The sequence below is a fragment of the Anabrus simplex genome, chromosome 5 (assembly GCF_040414725.1).
Source record: "Anabrus simplex isolate iqAnaSimp1 chromosome 5, ASM4041472v1, whole genome shotgun sequence".
In the NCBI taxonomy this organism is placed as follows: Eukaryota; Metazoa; Arthropoda; class Insecta; order Orthoptera; family Tettigoniidae; genus Anabrus; species Anabrus simplex.
In genome coordinates, this window is record NC_090269.1 from 120,285,876 (window position 1) to 120,303,787 (window position 17,912).

The window sequence follows — 17,912 nt, forward strand, 5'->3', positions numbered from 1 at the left end:
GAATGGTTTAATAACAAATAAAAATATAATTTAAGCACGGAAAGGTTATTAATTTTCGGATAAGTTAAAAATCCATTATAAAACAAGACAAAAACAAAACGACAAGTAAAGAGAATGGATGTGAAAAGTGGAAGGATCACTGTTAGGCATGGAAGAAAACTCTTATGGACTGGCCTTCAAATAAGAGTAATTTAGTTAACAAACCTATTTATTATCCAACCAAATTAAATTAAGAATTAACTTAAAGGATAACTTACGTAATACTGAACTTGATGCTTGAACATTTGCAATGATTAAAAATAACCTGCACAATAAACATATTGAGAACTTCATTAATTACTATTTTTAAAATACAAGAATGAAGAAGCAAAATTTTGGAGCAGTGGGTTATTTAACATTATTTTCTGGTCACACTTTCTATGACCATTTGACCATGTGCAACTGCAAGAAAATTTTGGTGCTATTTTGAATCGAATGAAACTAGAGTGATTGAGTCGAAACTTGAAGGTGCAAGTTTCAACATTCGTGGCCTCTGCACGCTTATGTCAGTCCACTTTTTGACAGATTTTAATTTTGACTTCATTAAGGAATTTCACAATATTTTGCATATCCATAACTGGGCTATCACAAGACAAATATACACCATGCTAGTCGGTTTCATACGATTATGTTCCTAATCCAGATATAGGCTATCGTATCATGTGGCAAATAGTAGCTACACTTCGCTGTACCACTCAACTTTAGAACATACAGAATCGGGCGGAAAGGAAACTTACCGCTCCCATCTTCATTCGGCTAACCTCTCCACAATAGAAACCATTGTCAAAAGAACCAACTTGATCTTCCTCTGAAAATCCCTCGCCGGCTCCATTAACCTTGACCCGTTTCGCCACCTTTTCCTATCCTTTCGCTCTGTCCGCATAGGCGTTAATCTTGTCCCTCCATTTGCCTACACTACCTCCTACCAATCCAGCTATTACGGCCGCTCTGCACTTCTCTGGAATGAGCTACCACCTAAAATAAAAGCCTTGCCTCTAACGCAGTTTACAAACTATGTAAAAAGATGTAAATCTCTGTGTGTGCATGGACGGGAGTGAAAGGGAGAGAAAATGTCGAGTGAATAAATTACTGTAAGAGTGTAAATATGTGAATAATGTAATTATTGTACCATATATATTAGCTTAGTAGGTCTGTGAAGCAACTAATGTACATGGGGCTTGCCCTTTTTCACTAGATCATCCATATAATCTGTATGATTTGTGGTAAATAAATAATAACAACACCAAATACATTTCTACCTTCGGACTGGAATGCGAAATAAAAGCACAAACAGGCTCATTCTGCTATTTAGCGATCTCGCTGTTAACTGGCAAGCAAAAGTGAACATACCTTAGGCTAACGGCTTGCTCCTCGAAAGTGCAACTTGTCCTTTGAAGTTCAGGAAGGCCTTTTCCCATAATTACGCACTTGTAGCGATGACTCTTACCCGAGATGGAAATCATATTTCTTTCACAAGTGATAACAAATACAGTAACATTTTCAGGTCTATAAAAAATGTAATCGTACTAAGCGGTAATAGCGAAAATTTGTGACGCGTTAAGTGAGGTATTTTTATATAGATTTAATACGATAAGTATCGGGACTTTGAATTTACGACGTGCTAAGTGAGAAAACACGTTAATGAGGCACTAACGAGGTTTCACTATTTGATGCGACTAAGAATACTGCCCTTAGACACATGTTGTATAATTTGGGTAGACTTTCATTTTCTTTGATGTCTTCTTTTGAGTTTGTGATGGTGATATTTGGTGATAAAACCTTTTGTTTTATTGTAGAACTGTAAAATTTACAAAATAGTTTGAAGCCTGGTGTGTATGTTATATTTCTGTAGTAGTCTATAAATATAAAGGAAGAAAATGAATAAAAGTTAAATTTAACAGTCATATTATGTATATTGATGAAGTTATTGTTAGCACGTTGCTGTAGGTAGAATATAGTACTGTGGAAAAGCTTGTGTGACAAAGGTTTAACCTTCTTTAAAGGTCTATTTAGGATCATCCTGTGCACAGAGCACATGGCAGATGAGTGGAGAAAGATCGTGGTAATAACCATCTACAAACGTGAAGGCGATGTTACCTCTTGTGATAGGTATATAGGAATGAAGTTCATGAGCCGCACAATGAAACTGTGGGAAAACTTGATAGAAATAGGATCAGAATGGTCATAATGTGATGAACAATTCAGATTCATGCCTGGATGCAGAACTATGGATGCAATATTTGCATTGCATCAGGTGATTGAGTGTTATCGCGAGGGGGGAATAAAGAAATGCACTCTTGTGTTCATTGATCTAGAAAAGGCCTATGATCAAGAACTTCAACAAAAAATTTGAACTGCAAGAGAGGGAGAAGGAAGTTCTCAGAGATGTAGGTTAGGAAAATCCAAGATATGTGCAACTTATTTTTGTAACTTAATTTGCCAAGATTTATCTTTAGAACTGGTGGAAAGACTGAATAAAGCGGAGAGCTTTGGTACGTTTCTATACCCAGTGTGTATCTGGAAGTGGGAATAGTTGAAGAAGAAGAATAAGAACAAGAAGAAAATTTAAGAGCTCAGTAGAAGAATATGATAGGTCTATAGCATTGATTAATTTAGTATTTCAATTCATTTCAGATGGTATGACTAAGCTAAAATTAGAGACATAACATTCAACACAGTTTTCAACCAGACTGACATCCTAACATCAAACCAAACTCTATGGCGCAATAACCGTGAAGTGCCTTGGGCTACTAAGCGACCGGTGCTCAGTCCGAAGGCCTGTAGATTAAGAGGTGTCGTGTCTGGTCAGCATGATGAATCCTCTTGGCCGTTATACTTGGCTTTCTAGACCGGGGCCGCTATCTCACCGTCAGATAGCTCCTCTATTGTAATCACGTTGAGTTAGTGGACCTCGAACCAGCCCTCAGAACCAGGTTAAAATCCCTGACCTGGCTGGGAATCGAACTGGGGCCTTTGTATAGGAGGCAGGCACGCTACCCGTCCATTGCGGGACCGGTGACATACTAACATCAGTGACCAAAATTAATATCTCTCTTCTCACATAAAATGCTTTTTTAACCAGACTGACATCAATGATCAAAACAAATATCTGTTCTCACATAAATGCAAAAGATCATAGACCTCTGTTGGTGTACTTAATATGAAAATTAAACCTATACTTATTAACACTGCATTGTTTTTAGGGTTTGCCAGAGCCAAGGGGATCATCATTGCTGTCATGGCTAGCTGTACACATCAAACCACGTTATCACTTCTGCGCTCGGGAAGGATTTTTCTATGAGAGACGTCCGTATGGGTATAAACATTTATATATTAACCTCTTTATTTACTGGGAAATATGAATGGTAACCAGAGCACTATTCATTGGAGTAAACATTTGATCAGTCTGAGATGGTGCACGTTGTTGTTGACAGTGCCCATTAGTTCTTATGTATGTATGTGTGTGTGTATCAACTGTGCAATAACCTGTGCTGTTGAAAGTGTTTGTAGTAGTCCATAAATGGAGGGAAATATGAAAAGTTAACCTGTGCTATTGAAGATGTTGTTGTAGTAGTCCATAAAGTGAGAAGATTAAGTTAAAAGTTGGATGAACTGTTCTTAGTACTGTACTGCTGGAGTGGTGTAGGTGGTGATTTTTGTTTTAAGATGAAGTACAACTAGGTAACTATCCTCCGTACGGCTGGACTACAAGCCATGTACATGAAATCAGTGATAGTCAAGGCTTGTGCTCCAGGAGCACAACCACACTAGACCAGCACTCCGGCTATCCCCCCCACAACTGTGGTATTCAGTAAAAGTGTGTTAGAGATATGGATGTACGGAGGTTGTTAAAAAAAAAAAGCTAACTTTCACTGGTAACATCTTTGTCACTTATTGAACAACATTTTAAGTACTGTCCCTCTCAAAGTAGTCCCATTGTTTCTTCCATTTTTGGGAAACCACCTGGGACGCACTTTCTGGGATGGCACTCAGGTTTCTTGTTGTATTGTCCTGAATCTCCTCTATGGTTTGGAAATGTCATCCTATCAACATGGTTTTAAGCTTGGAAAACAGGAAAAAGTCTGCTGGGGCTAAATCTGGAAAATACCTTGGATGGGGCACAATGGGAGAGTGATGTTTTGCTAGACAGCTGCAGACAAGGAGTGACACATGAGCTGGCACATTGTCATGATACAACATCCACGTCTGGTTTCTTCACAATTCGGGCCTCTTCCTGTGCACAGCATCCCTCAAACGTGGTAGTCTTCCTTGTTTACCATATGACCCCATGGTACAAGTTCCTGATGGACAGTGCCTTTGCAGTCAAAAAGCACAACCTTTATCTTTGACTGACTTATGTGTGCGTTTTTTACAAGGAGACCTTTTGCTCATCCACTGCAACAACTGCACCTGTGTTTCAATATTATAGCCACAAACCCGATTTGTAGCAAAATTTCACACACACATGTTGTTCTTCAACCTATTTTATTGTCAATTTGGCACTAATCTGACAAACAGCTTATGTACTTGCTCATTTCAGTGGCTGCAACTCGTTAACTAACGCTCAGGGTGAAACGGTGCAAATGCCAGTTTGTTGTCTAAACCTGTTGCTACGTGCAGTTGGTAGTTGCAGCATGCTCCCTGTGCTGGTTGGTGCACTATTTCAAAAATTCTGTTTCTTTTTGAACACAACTTGTATGCTGACAGGCATGGTAGACAGGTGCATTTGTGGTGAATTCAGATTAATGTAGCAAAATTGCATTCACGGCGTTCATTATTAAATGTGTGATGAAAAAAAATATTGTGTATTTTGTACAGTAATAAAAACTCTTGGGATACGAGTACATGTATTCATTCTCTTCAGCAAAACAAAGAAATCTGTGTCATGAGATGAGATGTGTGTTAGTTCATTTATGATTGAACTGTGCTGTGTATTCTGTGTGTGGAACAAGGGTTTGCTACACAGTCAACTGCATGGAGTTGTGCAGGTTAAAGTTCGCTAAATCCGCATGTCATAATATATGAGCTTCATGATCAGTATTGATGTCATTTGAATTGTATTGATTATGAGGAACATTCACTACTGTTATATTCGTGAACAAAAAATGCGTATGTGTCAGCGCCTGGTCAGTTTCAGTCAATATAGACCAAACAAGGACCTGATGCAGACGGAATTGTACGTAGATGAAAGAAGCAGAGTGAAACAAATAGTTGTTGAATCCAGAAAAAAGTTGTGGGAATATTTTGGTAATAACCTGGAAAGGCTAGGTTAAGCAGCAGATAAACCTTTTTGGACCATAATAAAGAAATTTAGGAAGTGAGGGGAAAAAGGAAATGAATAGTTTTTTTTTCCTAGTGGCTTTACGTTGCACTAACACAGATAGGTCTTATGGCGACAATGGGATAGGAAAAGCCTGGGAGTGGGAAGGACGCGGCCGTGGCCTTAATTAAGGTACAGCCCCAGCATTTGCCTGGTGTGAAAATGGGAGACCACAGAAAACCATCTTCAGGGCTGCCGACAGTGGCATTCGAACCCACTATCTCCCGGATGCAAGCTCACAGCCGCATGCCCCTAACCGCACAGCCAACTCACCCGGTGAATAGAATTTTGGTGGATGGATTTGCCAAAGCTGGTTTTACTAAAGTCCTTTAATATATATATATAACATAAATATAGGCTATACCAACTTGTTTAGCAAATTGATTGTAAAATTTAAAATTTGTCATTTTGAAAGTCTTCAGTTCATTTTATAGATCATTTTTAAAACATTTTTAGGTTGTCAGATTCCTGGCCCTGGTAATGAGATTAGCATGGAGTGTTAATAAAGATACCTTCTGATTGGACAAAAGCAGTAATTGCACCTGCTTATAAGCAAGGGAACAGGAAGGATTGCAACAACTATCAAGGTATCTAATTGATCAGTACACCATGCAAAGTGTTCGCTGGCATTTTGGAAGGGTGGGTGTGATCAGTGGTTGAGAGTAAATGGGATGAAAGCCGATGTGGTTTCTGAGCACAGAGGGGCTGTCAGGATCAAATTTTCAGTATGCGCCAGGTAATTGAAAAATGCTACGAGAAGAATACTGTAGATAGTTATGTGTATGTTACATAGATCTAAGAGAGAGCTCATGACGAGTACCGAGGGAGAAATATTCACCATACTGGGGGACTATGGGATTAAGGATAGATTATTAAAATCAATCATAAATATTTATATTTTCAATTGGGCTGCAGTGAGAAATGATGGTAGAATGAATTCTTGGTTCAAGGTACTTGTAGGGGTTCGGTATTCAGAAGATAGTTGGTTCGAACCCCACTGTCGGCTGCCCTGAAGATGATTTCCGTGGATTCCCATTTTCACACCAGGCAAATGCTGGGGCTGTACCTTAAGTAAGGCCACGACTGTTTTCTTCCCACTCCTAGTCCTTTCCTATCCCATTGTCGCCATAAGACCTATCTGTGTTGGTGCGACGTAAAGCAACTTAAAAAAAAAAAAACCATACAGGATTTGGACAAGGCCGTAATCTTTCACCTTTGTTGTTCATAGTTCGCATTTATAATCTGCTGAGAGATATAAAGTGGCAGGGAGGGATTCATTTAGGTGGAAATGTAGTAAGCGGTCTGTCTGACCTATGCTGACGACTTAGGCTTAACGGCAGATTGTGCCAAAAGGCCTGCAGTCTAATATCTTGGAACTTGAAAATAGGTGCAAAGAGTATGGTATGAAAAGTAGCCTTTCCAGTACTAAATTGATTTCAGTAGGTAAGAAATCCAAGAGAATTGAATGTTAGGTTGGGGATACAAAGCTGGAACAGGTAGTAAATTTCAAGTATTTAGGATGTGTATTCTCGCAGGTTGGTGGTAGAGTAATTGAGATTGAATCAAGGTGCAGTAAAGCTAATGCAGTGAGTTTGCAGTTGCAATCAATGGTATTCTGTAAGAAGGAAGTTGGCTCCTGGAGAAAATTATCTGTCTGTTTTAGGCCAACTTATGGGAATGAAAGCTGGGTGGACTTAGGATATCTTACTCATAAGTTAGAAGTAACAGACATGAAAGTAGTGAGAATGATAGCTGGTACAAACAAATATGAACAATGGGGGGATAAAAACTAAGTTAGGAATGATTTTAATTGATGAATCTGTTCTCATAAACCAGCTTTGGTGGTGGAGCCATATGAGGCAAATAGAGGAGGATGGGTTACCTAGGAGAATAATGGACTCTGTTGTGGACGGTAAGAGAAGTGGAGAAAGACCAAGATGACGATGGTTATACTCAATTTCTAACGATCTAAGAATAAAAGATATGGAACTAAATGAGGCTAAAGAGCTAATTACAAATAGAGAATTGCAGACTGAACGCTGGAAGGCATAATGGTCTATAATGAAGGGTGTGTGTGTGTGTGTGTGTGTGCGTGCGCGTGCGGGCGCGAGATGATTTTTTGACATGATCTCTTTGTGTCAAATTTTCCGTGTGCTAATAATTGAATCATGGAAATAAAAAATTCACTTACTCCAGTAAGCCAATTTTTACAGGGGGGGGGGGGGGGGACAAAAAAACTTTTTTTTTTTTTTTTTTTTTTTTTTTTTTTTTTTTTGCTAGGGGCTTTACGTCGCACCGACACAGATAGGTCTTATGGCGACGATGGGATAGGAAAGGCCTAGGAGTTGGAAGGAAGCGGCCGTGGCCTTAATTAAGGTACAGCCCCAGCATTTGCCTGGTGTGAAAAAAAACTATTTCATGGCCATGTTTCCTATTAAATCATCTTGATATTTTTTAAATTGTAGGAATGCTTTAATATAAGCAGGGTATGAATAGTTGGATAGGATATTATTTAAAAAAAAAATATGTGTGCCTGTAATTAGGTGGTTTTTGATTTCTATGCTGTCTTAACAAACCGCAAGCATCAGAACACCCTGTGTGGCTGTTTGTACATACTGTACATATACGTTACTTGTTTATTGTCTGATATTCAACGTACACCAAAGTTATCCACCCACATCTGCCTGAGATAGAATTCATCACAAACCTTTCTGATGGGAACAGGGAGATTTCGCTGGAAGTCATAAGTAAAGGAATTTTGTGTCATTCTCATCTTCTGTTGGCATGCGACGATAGTACTGCTATATAGTAGATTTTTTTTTTTTTTTTTTGAAAGGAGAGATTCGTTAATACAAGGAATAAATTCGTTTGCAATTTCCACAAAATAATAAACAGTTTGTAGTTGACTAGTTACCTGTGGATTTGGGTGTTTTATGCTATATGTGGATAGTAGGCTACACTTGCAATACTTTTCCATCATAACTCCGAAAATGAGAAAATGTGTAGTTAGATGATTTTTTATTTCCATGATTCAGTTTTTAGGAATTAACCCTTGTACCATGTACAGAATTACTGTTGTAATAACGAACACCTACAAAGACTGATATTACGGTCAGTGTCATATTGTGACCTCTGATCTCCATCAGATTCACATACATGATCTTTCTCATTATGGTGTACATTCTGCAAAATACTGTCCACCCAAGTGTTTGTTGCATATGAAGTTTCTATCCTTAATAAGCTCCTCCTTATTACTATATACTGTAAAAAAAAACCCTGTTCTATAATTTTCAAACTCAGATATTCAAGAAACTTTTTCTGGTTTCTTGTAATGCTTGCATTTCTGAGCATTGTCAGGTAACATGAAAGAGAGGTGGGCAGTTATAATAAACAAGAATTATCTCAACAACATTTCTTAAGATTTTCAATATTGGAGGTCTATGGGTACAGTCATGTGCCTGCGTAGAGTTCACAACGATCATTGCAAAGGCTTTCTTTTGTTTCCTGTAATACACCATGACTAATTTTAAAGTGATGATCTGTTTTGTGCAACTTCTCCATGGTCTGAATCCTCTCTGATATTTACCTAATTCTTGCCCTAGTTGTTCTTTATCATATAGGATTCTGGTGACAGTCTTGTATGTGCAGTCCAAGAGATACTTCTTTAGTTATCTGGATTGCTCTTAGCTCTTTTTTTGTGGAGTGGGTGGATGGATATAGCTGTGGTCCAGTGTTCAAGGAATTTTTCTGTTATCCAAATTTTTGATGGAACCATATGTAGGGGGTCCGAACCATGTCACTGGGATATTTCCACATTTTTGTGAGAACTACTCCATAGGTCCTGTAATTCAATGCAGTGAGTACTGCTTTCCACCTCTTGGGCTGATGGAGAATTTGTATATTCAGGTATGGTCTATATTGGTGTGTTTGTGTTAATTTTTGAAACTTCCTTGTGTTCTTCATAGTTTGAAAGTTTTTTGAATGCTTTTGCCATGAGTTTGGCATTTTTCTTTTCATCACATGCCATTTTTCCATCGTCAAATTTCAGCATTAATGTAGAAGGGTCATATTTTTGTAGTTTTCCAAAGATTTTATAAGTCTGTAGAATTGGTTTGATGGTAATTTCCTATTCAGTTGAGTAGATCTTTCCAAGTTTCTCCTGATTTGCCTGACAATTTGGGTGAATTCTATTCTGATTTGTTTGAGGTTGATGGTATTTTCTTCTGTTTTGTTGGTTTGAAATTTTAATCATGCCTAGTGTCTTTTGTAATGAGTTTCATCACATTCTGATGTCAGCCAGCCATGTTTCACAGTTGAAGTCCTCAAAACATTTACTTCCTACTTCCCACCCTCTTGCCCTTAGAGATTCCAAAGTAGGACATCACCCACCTGGTGCTCAGGTCCAGGGAAGCACCCAGCCTTAACATTAAATAACCACTCTTTTTTCCATTCTCTTGTCTGTTTGTCCTCTCACTCTCCTCATTGCATCTGCTTGCCAACAGTGACCATCTTCATTCTGTCCTCCATTGACATAGGCTGCAGCCGAAAAATTTAGACCCATGTTTTTCTTTTATATGTACTTTATCCACCTGGTCTTACATGGTAAGTCACTGCTCTCCATCTGTTTCTTAGATGTATATATATTGCTCTTGCTAGCTTTCTTACCTGAGCATTCTAAACCTCCTTTCGTGTATTTCTTTTTTTTGTCTCTAGATATTGTTCTGTGTACTTTCATCTCCTGTGCCTACCATTTTCTTTAATTTTCCTTAATCATTTTACAGTTTCAACCTCTCTTATATCTGCGGTCGTCAACTCACTTCTTCTCACTGCGTGGACCGAACATGTTTTCTCCAGACCAACAATTCTTTACCTCACTGTTACTGTTTTCATTGCTTCCCTGTCTTGCACTACTATTTCCACATCCACAATTCTGTTGTTCATCCCTCACCAGTCATTCCCGCCCATTTCACAGACTACTATGCGATCGCGTCATTCATTCGTAACCACTTACCATAATCTCTTTCTCTTCTCCGTATTTTCTGATTCTCCTGGTCGCCTCCGACTTTCTTATCATTCCTGTCTGTTTTACACTTCAGATCCTCCCATTTCTTCCTACACATTTTTATCCATTACTTCCAGTATGACTCAAATTCTATCTTAAACAGACTTCATACCCTGCTTTCAAACTCTAAAAATTATGAGATCACACTCTGTTTCTGGATTCATGTTTACATCCTGGCCTCTATCCTCCACGACTAAATTTTAAATTTCCTCTTTCTGCTTTCCCACCTGCCATATGACAACCCATTCTTGCTTTCTGCTACTAGATTTCCATAAACTTCACCAAACTCATTTTACACAAGAGACTGCTATAATGCACCACCATCTCACTCGTCTTCTCTCATTCATCAGAATTACACTCCTTATCTCAGTTGAAAACATAACATCCATTTCCAGCATAATCCACAAGACCAACCACGATATTCTCCATAACACTACATGCATGACATCTCAGTAAACTGAACACACTTTTTATGGATGCTCTTAGAGCAGGTATCCCTCTACCTCACCCAGCATCATTTCTTCATGAGCAAGCTAGTCCACCTCTGGCAGGTCTCATCACCCTACCTAAGCCAGCCACACTAATCCCCAGTCTTCCCAAACACTTTCCACAACAGCCACTCAAACAACTCTCAACAGAAACCTGGACTGATTCTCCAATCCATACTGTTCTGACGAAGAGGACATCTGTGGTTAATTGTCTGAGAAGATTTCCAGAAAGCATACGATTCAGTGCACAGAGATATCCTTTTCTTCATCCTGCAGGAACTTGGCCTTGATGAGAAGACCTTAAAATTAGTCTAGGCCTCCTTGAAGGACACCACTTCTAAGGTCAAGTTCAGAAGTGAACTCGCTGAGAGCTTCCCAATCAGGACAGGAGATAGACAGGGAGAAGGACTCTCTTTCATTCTCTTCAGCTGCATCCTCGCCTCGAGAAGATCATAAGAAATGAATGGCAACATTACCACCAGGAGCAGGACTGAAGCTAGGGTACAAGAAAGACCACCTTAATGTCTCATGCCTAGCCTTTGCCAACGACATCATCATTCTAACAGTATAGAGGAGACTACCCACTACCTACAGAGCCTTCACATTGTAGCAGCTAGGGCTGACTTGAAGATCAGCATCAGGATGACTGAATTCTTGACCAATATCAAGGAAGCCCCTTCAACAATACCAGTAGAAGACATCACCATCAGAAAGGTATTGGCAGTCATATACCTAGGAGAGTGGATCTTAGCAAACCAGAGTGAGAACCTAGCCATAGACAACCGGGGTGCACCAAGTTTTGAGAGGGCCTACCACTCCTGCAAAAGCATCTACGGATCAAAGTACCACTCCAAGAACTTCAAACTCAGGCACTATAATGCAGTAGTAAAAAAAAAAAGTCTCTTCTCTTCGCCTCTGAGTGTATCGTGATGACCAGAAACTAGAACTCAAGGAAAGGAAGATCCTGAGGAGAAAACTGGGACCCGTAAGAAAAGAGGGTAGCACCTACAGAACCCGGTAAAACGATGAGCTATACGAACATCAGGAAGACATAGTCATGTGTATGAGAAAAAGGCGCCTCATTTTCTGTGGGCACCTAAGCTGCACGAACCCTTGCAGACTTACCAGCTGGATCTTCGCTGTGGCAGGTTGAGGGAAGGCATCCAGGAACAAATGGATCTCTTCAGTCAAGTCGGATCTGGAACAACTGGGGATTCCGCACGAGTCCATACATGACCACCCACAGTCTTGGCAAGCCATCTAGCGGTGAATATTTCCAATGTCACTTACTAGTAGGAAGAACATAGGAACCAGCAGACCTACATGGACGAAGGAAAGAAAGATGGCTCACAGCCAGACAATGAAGGAGTACTGGAAGAGGAGAAAAAAGCAAGCCCAAGAGACGAGAAGAACGAACCCCTTGGCCCTCAGTAGACCCAACGACAAAGAAGAAAAATTGTGCGTATGATAAGCTTAGTGGCTTAGCTGCTGACTACTCACCCAGAAGGCTGAGGTTCAAATCCCAGTTGATTTTGGGTTGAGATTTTGATATAAAAATTCACGTGGCATCTGGAAGGGCATCCGGCATTAAACCCCCATTAAGAATAAAAAATGAGCCAGGGTGGCTCCAGCCACCCCAAAAATAACAGTGAATAGCTGGAGAAAGTTTATTAAATAATCAGATATGGTTACACTTATGAAACAGAAATTACCAGTTTTAAGTTTGTGTTTTTTTCTCTGGTGCTAAAGGAAATGTGGTTTACTTATTATTATTGTTCTTAATAATAATAATAATAATAATAATAATCATGATGATAATAATCTTTGTTCTTGATCTCGTTCTTGTATAATTATATTTAATGTTTAATATTTGGAAGAAAATAAAGTTGCGAATGAGTTGGCCATACGGTTAGTGTCGCATAGCTGTGAGCTTGCATTTGGGAGATAGTGGGTTCAAATCCCACACTCAACAACAGCCCTGAAGATGGTTTTCTGCTGTTTCCCATTTTTACACCCGGTGAATGCTTTGACTGTATCTTACGTAAGGCAACAGCTGCTTCCTTCCCAATCTTAACCCTTTCCCATCCTTACATTGCCAGAAATCTTTTGATGTGTTAACTGTGGTGCTAAACTACTAGTGAAAAAGATAGTAAAGTTCTACATTTGGACAAATCCATGTGAGTCATCCTTCTATGCTTTGTCTCTTCTCACTAAGCTTACTGTCGTTGCGTTATCTGCCGCAAATTTTTATGCATTCACTTTGTGTGTTCAAGTGGCATTTGAGCTTGCCCATAACTGCTTTGTTATATAACACCACCTCTTCTTTTTTAACACTCTGTTATATATATCTATGTATTGAAACAATTGTATACATGCTCCTGGATTTTCAAGGGTATCTTTTTATTTCCTTCCCTTTGTAAATATTTACTTCGTTTACATGGAGTATTGAAATAGATTTGAATATGGCTACGTACTCAGTATACCACATGTAAACGGGCATTCAGGTCTTATTGTGTTTTAGTTGCGTTCTAGAAAACAAGATCGATTTTTTTCTCAATATGGTTACAGTGGCATGTAAAAGCAAAATGTAAGGTAATGAAATAGGGTAAATCAAAGAATATGGGTAAATATGAAAGGACCGAGCTCGATAGCTGCAGTCGCTTAATTGCGGCCAGTATCCAGTATTCGGGAGATAGTAGGTTCGAACCCCACTATCGGCAGCCCTGAAAATGGTTTTCCGTGGTTTCCCATTTTCACACCAGGCAAATGCTGGGGCTGTACCTTAATTAAGGCCACGGCCGATTCCTTCCCACTCCTAGCCCTATCCTGTCCCATCGTCGCCATAAGACCTATCTAAGTCAGTGCGACGTAAAGCAACTAGAAAAAAAAAAAAAAAAATGAATGGCACTGCTGCAGATGCTCGATCGTCATTTGTTTCACAAGTGTTGCTGGCATGCTGGGTGCGCGAATAGCTGATCTCGCGGGATATCGTACTTTGTGAGAGTCGACACTGTTGGTTATGGAAGTCTACCTCGCTCACATTCGAGTTCCGTATTTGTCCCATGAAAGTGCTGTCTCAATAGTAAGCGATGGATTCAAAACTGCATCTGCGGTCATTTACTGTGCGTGAGAATCTTAAAGTTGTAGGCGAAGCTGAAATATATGGAAATTGTGGCGTTGGCAGAAAGTATGATATTGATGAATCGTGTATTTGTGATTGGCGAAAGAAGAAGGAAAAACTTCTAAAAAGTAACGGTGATCGCAGAGCGTTCCATGGGCGGAGTGCAATATTTCCTTTGAAGAATGACTCCACAGATTTGTGATAGAAAAACGTGAGTTAGGATATGGTGTTTCTAATGAAACGTGTCAATTAAAAGCACTGGAGTTCTCAAAAGAACTCAAAACACGGGGTTTTACTGCAAGCCGCAGATGGATCCGAAACTTTTATCGGAGAAAGGGATTGTGCATTCGGAGACGTACACCTGTTTCACTACGTCTCCCTGCGGCGTATGAATAAAAATGAACAGTCTTTCAGCGTCACATTATTCATTTGAAGAAGCAAAATTCTTATTTGTGGTCGCAAATTGGGAATGCTGACCAGACACCTGTCTATTTTGAAATGCCGTTGAAAAATACAGTGGATACGATGGGTTCTAAATGTGTAACCATCAGAACAGGTGGTAACGAAAAGCAACGATGCACGGTAATGTTGTGTGTATTAGTGGATGGAACCAAACTCCCTGCATATGTGGTTCTGAAAAGGAAAACACTTCCGAAAGGAAACTTGCCATCCGGTGTTAGTGTTAGAACACGTGAGTCCGGCTGGATGGACAGTGCGTTAGTTGAGGACTGGGTGAAGTGCGTTTGGCAACGTTGCCCAGGAGCTTTGTTACAAAAATGAAACATGTTTGTGTTGGTCAGTTACCGAGGACATACAACCGACGCCGTAAAAGATATGATGTGGAAAGGAAAAAAAACTGATCTTGCGATAATTCCTGGAGGACTCACTTCTATTCTATAGCCGTTGGATGTGTGCATGAACCGGCCTTTCAAAACTACAATGAAACAGTTGTACACCGAATGGATGTCTGATGGTGATCATGCGTTAAGACCAACGGGACGAGTGAAGAGGCCTGAAGTGAGACTAATATGCAGCTGGATCAAGACCGCATGGGCACGTATTCCCAACGATCTAGTGTCCAAAAGCTTTAAGAAATGTGGAATTTCAAATTCAGTGGACGGTACTGAGGACGACTGTTTGTGGAAAGATGCCAGCGACAAAAGTTTCTATGGTGAAACTTCAGATGACAGCTGTGAATTGTGAATGATCTGAGTATTGGACCAATTTTATTTATGATTTTTGTGATGATTTTATTAATTGTAAGCTGTTTGAATTTATATTTGTGGTATATTTGAAGAAAATTAAATAGGTATGTAAGTTTTTTGATTTTTTTTTTTTTTCTTTCCATATTTTACCATCTCAAATTTAGGGTGCGGGTCTTATTCGGTGGCGGATGGTATTCGGGATTATACCGTATATATAAAATGAAAAAAAAAAAAAAACATCTAACTAATGAGATTGGAATTCATTGAAGAGCTAGAATTAAGAATGAAAATAAGGCATTTTACTCTATGAGCCGTATATTAGGTTCCAAGTTTTTAACAAGGAGTGCAAAAATGACTATCTACAATACAATCATTTGACCAGTACTTATGTATGGCTCCAAGACATGGATTATAACCAAGAAAAAGCAGCAGCAGTTGCAAGTCTTTGGGAATAAAGTTTATAGAAAAATGTTTGGCCCATGGTTTGATCCTGTCGCTCAAAGCTGGAAGAAAAGATCTAATTATGAAATTTACACCCTCTCAACAACACACTGTAATGGATGTGATAGAATCCAACAGACTGCGCTAGGCTGGACATGTACTGAGGATACAGGGTAACAGAGCACCAGTAGATCTATACAAGGGATCTCTTACTGGGAAAAGACCTTCAGGAAGACCCGAAGCACCTGGAAGAAGAAGATCAACTAGGTATGCCGGACCCTCCATATCGATAACTGGGAAGAGCAGGCTCAAGATCGAAAAGGATGGAAGAGGATTGTGAGATCGGCACAGGGACTTCACGTTCCTCAGAAGCCTACAGAGTGAGTGGAGTGAGTGGTTCCTCCTAGCCCTAAGTTTAAACTAAGAAACCTATTTAGAAATTTAACCTGTAAGTGGTAAAAACACTAAAGCTGGGCAACATTTCAGAACAGTAGTTCGTGGACTTCTGTGAGTATAATTTTTATGATGCTTGGTAGCTTTGATAGATTGCTGGGTGCTGTAATAGTTATTTTTTTATTCTTAATAGTATTCATATCTCTTGTCCTGGATTTTTGTGTGTTGCAATGGACGGAAAACCTTCGGTGAAGAACAGGTAATTAATTCTACTTGAATTAATAACTGAATGGAATACGGAGGTAAAAATAATGATAGTAATACCCTAAGTTTTTTGCCTTGTTTGTTTAACACTGCTCTAATTTTTTTTTTTTTTTTTTTTTTTTTATTATTATTTTTTTTTTATTAGGATAGTAAAGTGCTAGGCTGGGAAGGTAGCAGTTGCAGATTTATTTAATGTACCGGTATACTGTGGAATCTGCCTGGTATGAAAATGGCCAAGGACTAAATACCACCATCGGGCAGTGAGGTTTGAACCCACCATCTGCCAAACATAAGCTTACAGCTCTACAACCTGTACCCTATAGCCAAACACTTGGTAATCCCGCTAATACCAGAACTGTAACAATGGAGTTGGTTGTAAAATATCATTTTTTTGTTAAGTCTAAGGGTTTATCGGTAATGGCAATTGAGAATAAGAAGTGAGGGTGGCAAAAATATGTACAGACAACAAGAAGTCGGATATAAGGTGCGGAGGGTGTATATGCATCAAAACTGGAAAAAATGTTTTCTATGCTCTCCGATCGAATTTTGACAGAGAGGTGAAGGTTGACAGTGCAGAATTTTTTATTTTTTTATTTTAGAGATTTTTCACCAAAGGAACAATATTACACATGTATTACAATTATTACAATTAAACAGAAGTACGACATGATTATACAATTAAAAATCATTTAGTATTCGACTTCACACTAAGAAACTAACAGACACTGCCGGACAGACGAATGCACTTGGCAAGCGGGTGAACCATTCCTCCCTGTCCATGACCTTGGCAAAAAAATGTACCTCTGCTACCCTTCCTCACAGCACATGCAAAGCCTCCCACTACTTGCTGAGGTGCTATGCAAATCGGTTAGATGCGACAAACAAGATTTTGTGCGTATTTCTGCAAATAATTTTGTTAATAATTAGAGAAAAATAAAGGAAAGAATTAGCTGATAGGACAACAGGGCTTGTACAAATTGTTTTTTAAAAATTCCTATAATTCCTAGTTTCACCAGGTAAAATGGAATAAAAATATGTTTTCTTTACAAAGTGGGGAGGTCTAATTGCCGCTAATGATGTTTGAGTCCCCTGTTTCATAATACTTATAGTTGTGTGTAATATATTCTGGAATGATTTATTTAAAATATGAATACTTCATAATCATATTTCAAAATGTTCACAAACAATGCAATAGAGAAGTGGAGTTTGAATTTGCAAAGTAGATCATAAAGAGTCAGTTATCACAGCATGCATTAGTGTCAAGCTGTCTGGTGAAATGTTAGCTTGTGCCTGTGATTAAGATAAGTGATACAATAAATATACAATAAGACTGATTTGGACATTTGAAGGCTATTGTGACCACTATTTCCAGATCTCTCTGTGTGTATGCAACCTTTGAATGAATCCATCCACAAACTATCTCGAGCAGGGAAAATAAAAACTTAATTCAAAATTTTGTAAAAGCTAATTTAACCCTTTTGCTTTCAAGCTCTCAGTTGATGGATGTATGAAAATTGTCAGCCATATTTACCCAACTATGGACACACTTTTTTTTAAATGACATGGAAGGCACTCCAAT

At 39.0% G+C, this 17,912-nt stretch overlaps 1 protein-coding gene across 1 annotated transcript in view; it reads left to right on the plus strand.

Moving 5' to 3' along the window:
- The window catches only part of LOC136873838 (CWF19-like protein 1), a 131,308-nt gene that overhangs the window by 50,692 nt on the left and 62,704 nt on the right, over positions 1-17,912 (plus strand). The window contains exon 5 of the mRNA XM_067147107.2: positions 3,243-3,355. Within this exon, the coding sequence (XP_067003208.2) occupies positions 3,243-3,355 (113 nt within the window). The remainder of the gene's footprint in view (positions 1-3,242; positions 3,356-17,912) is intronic.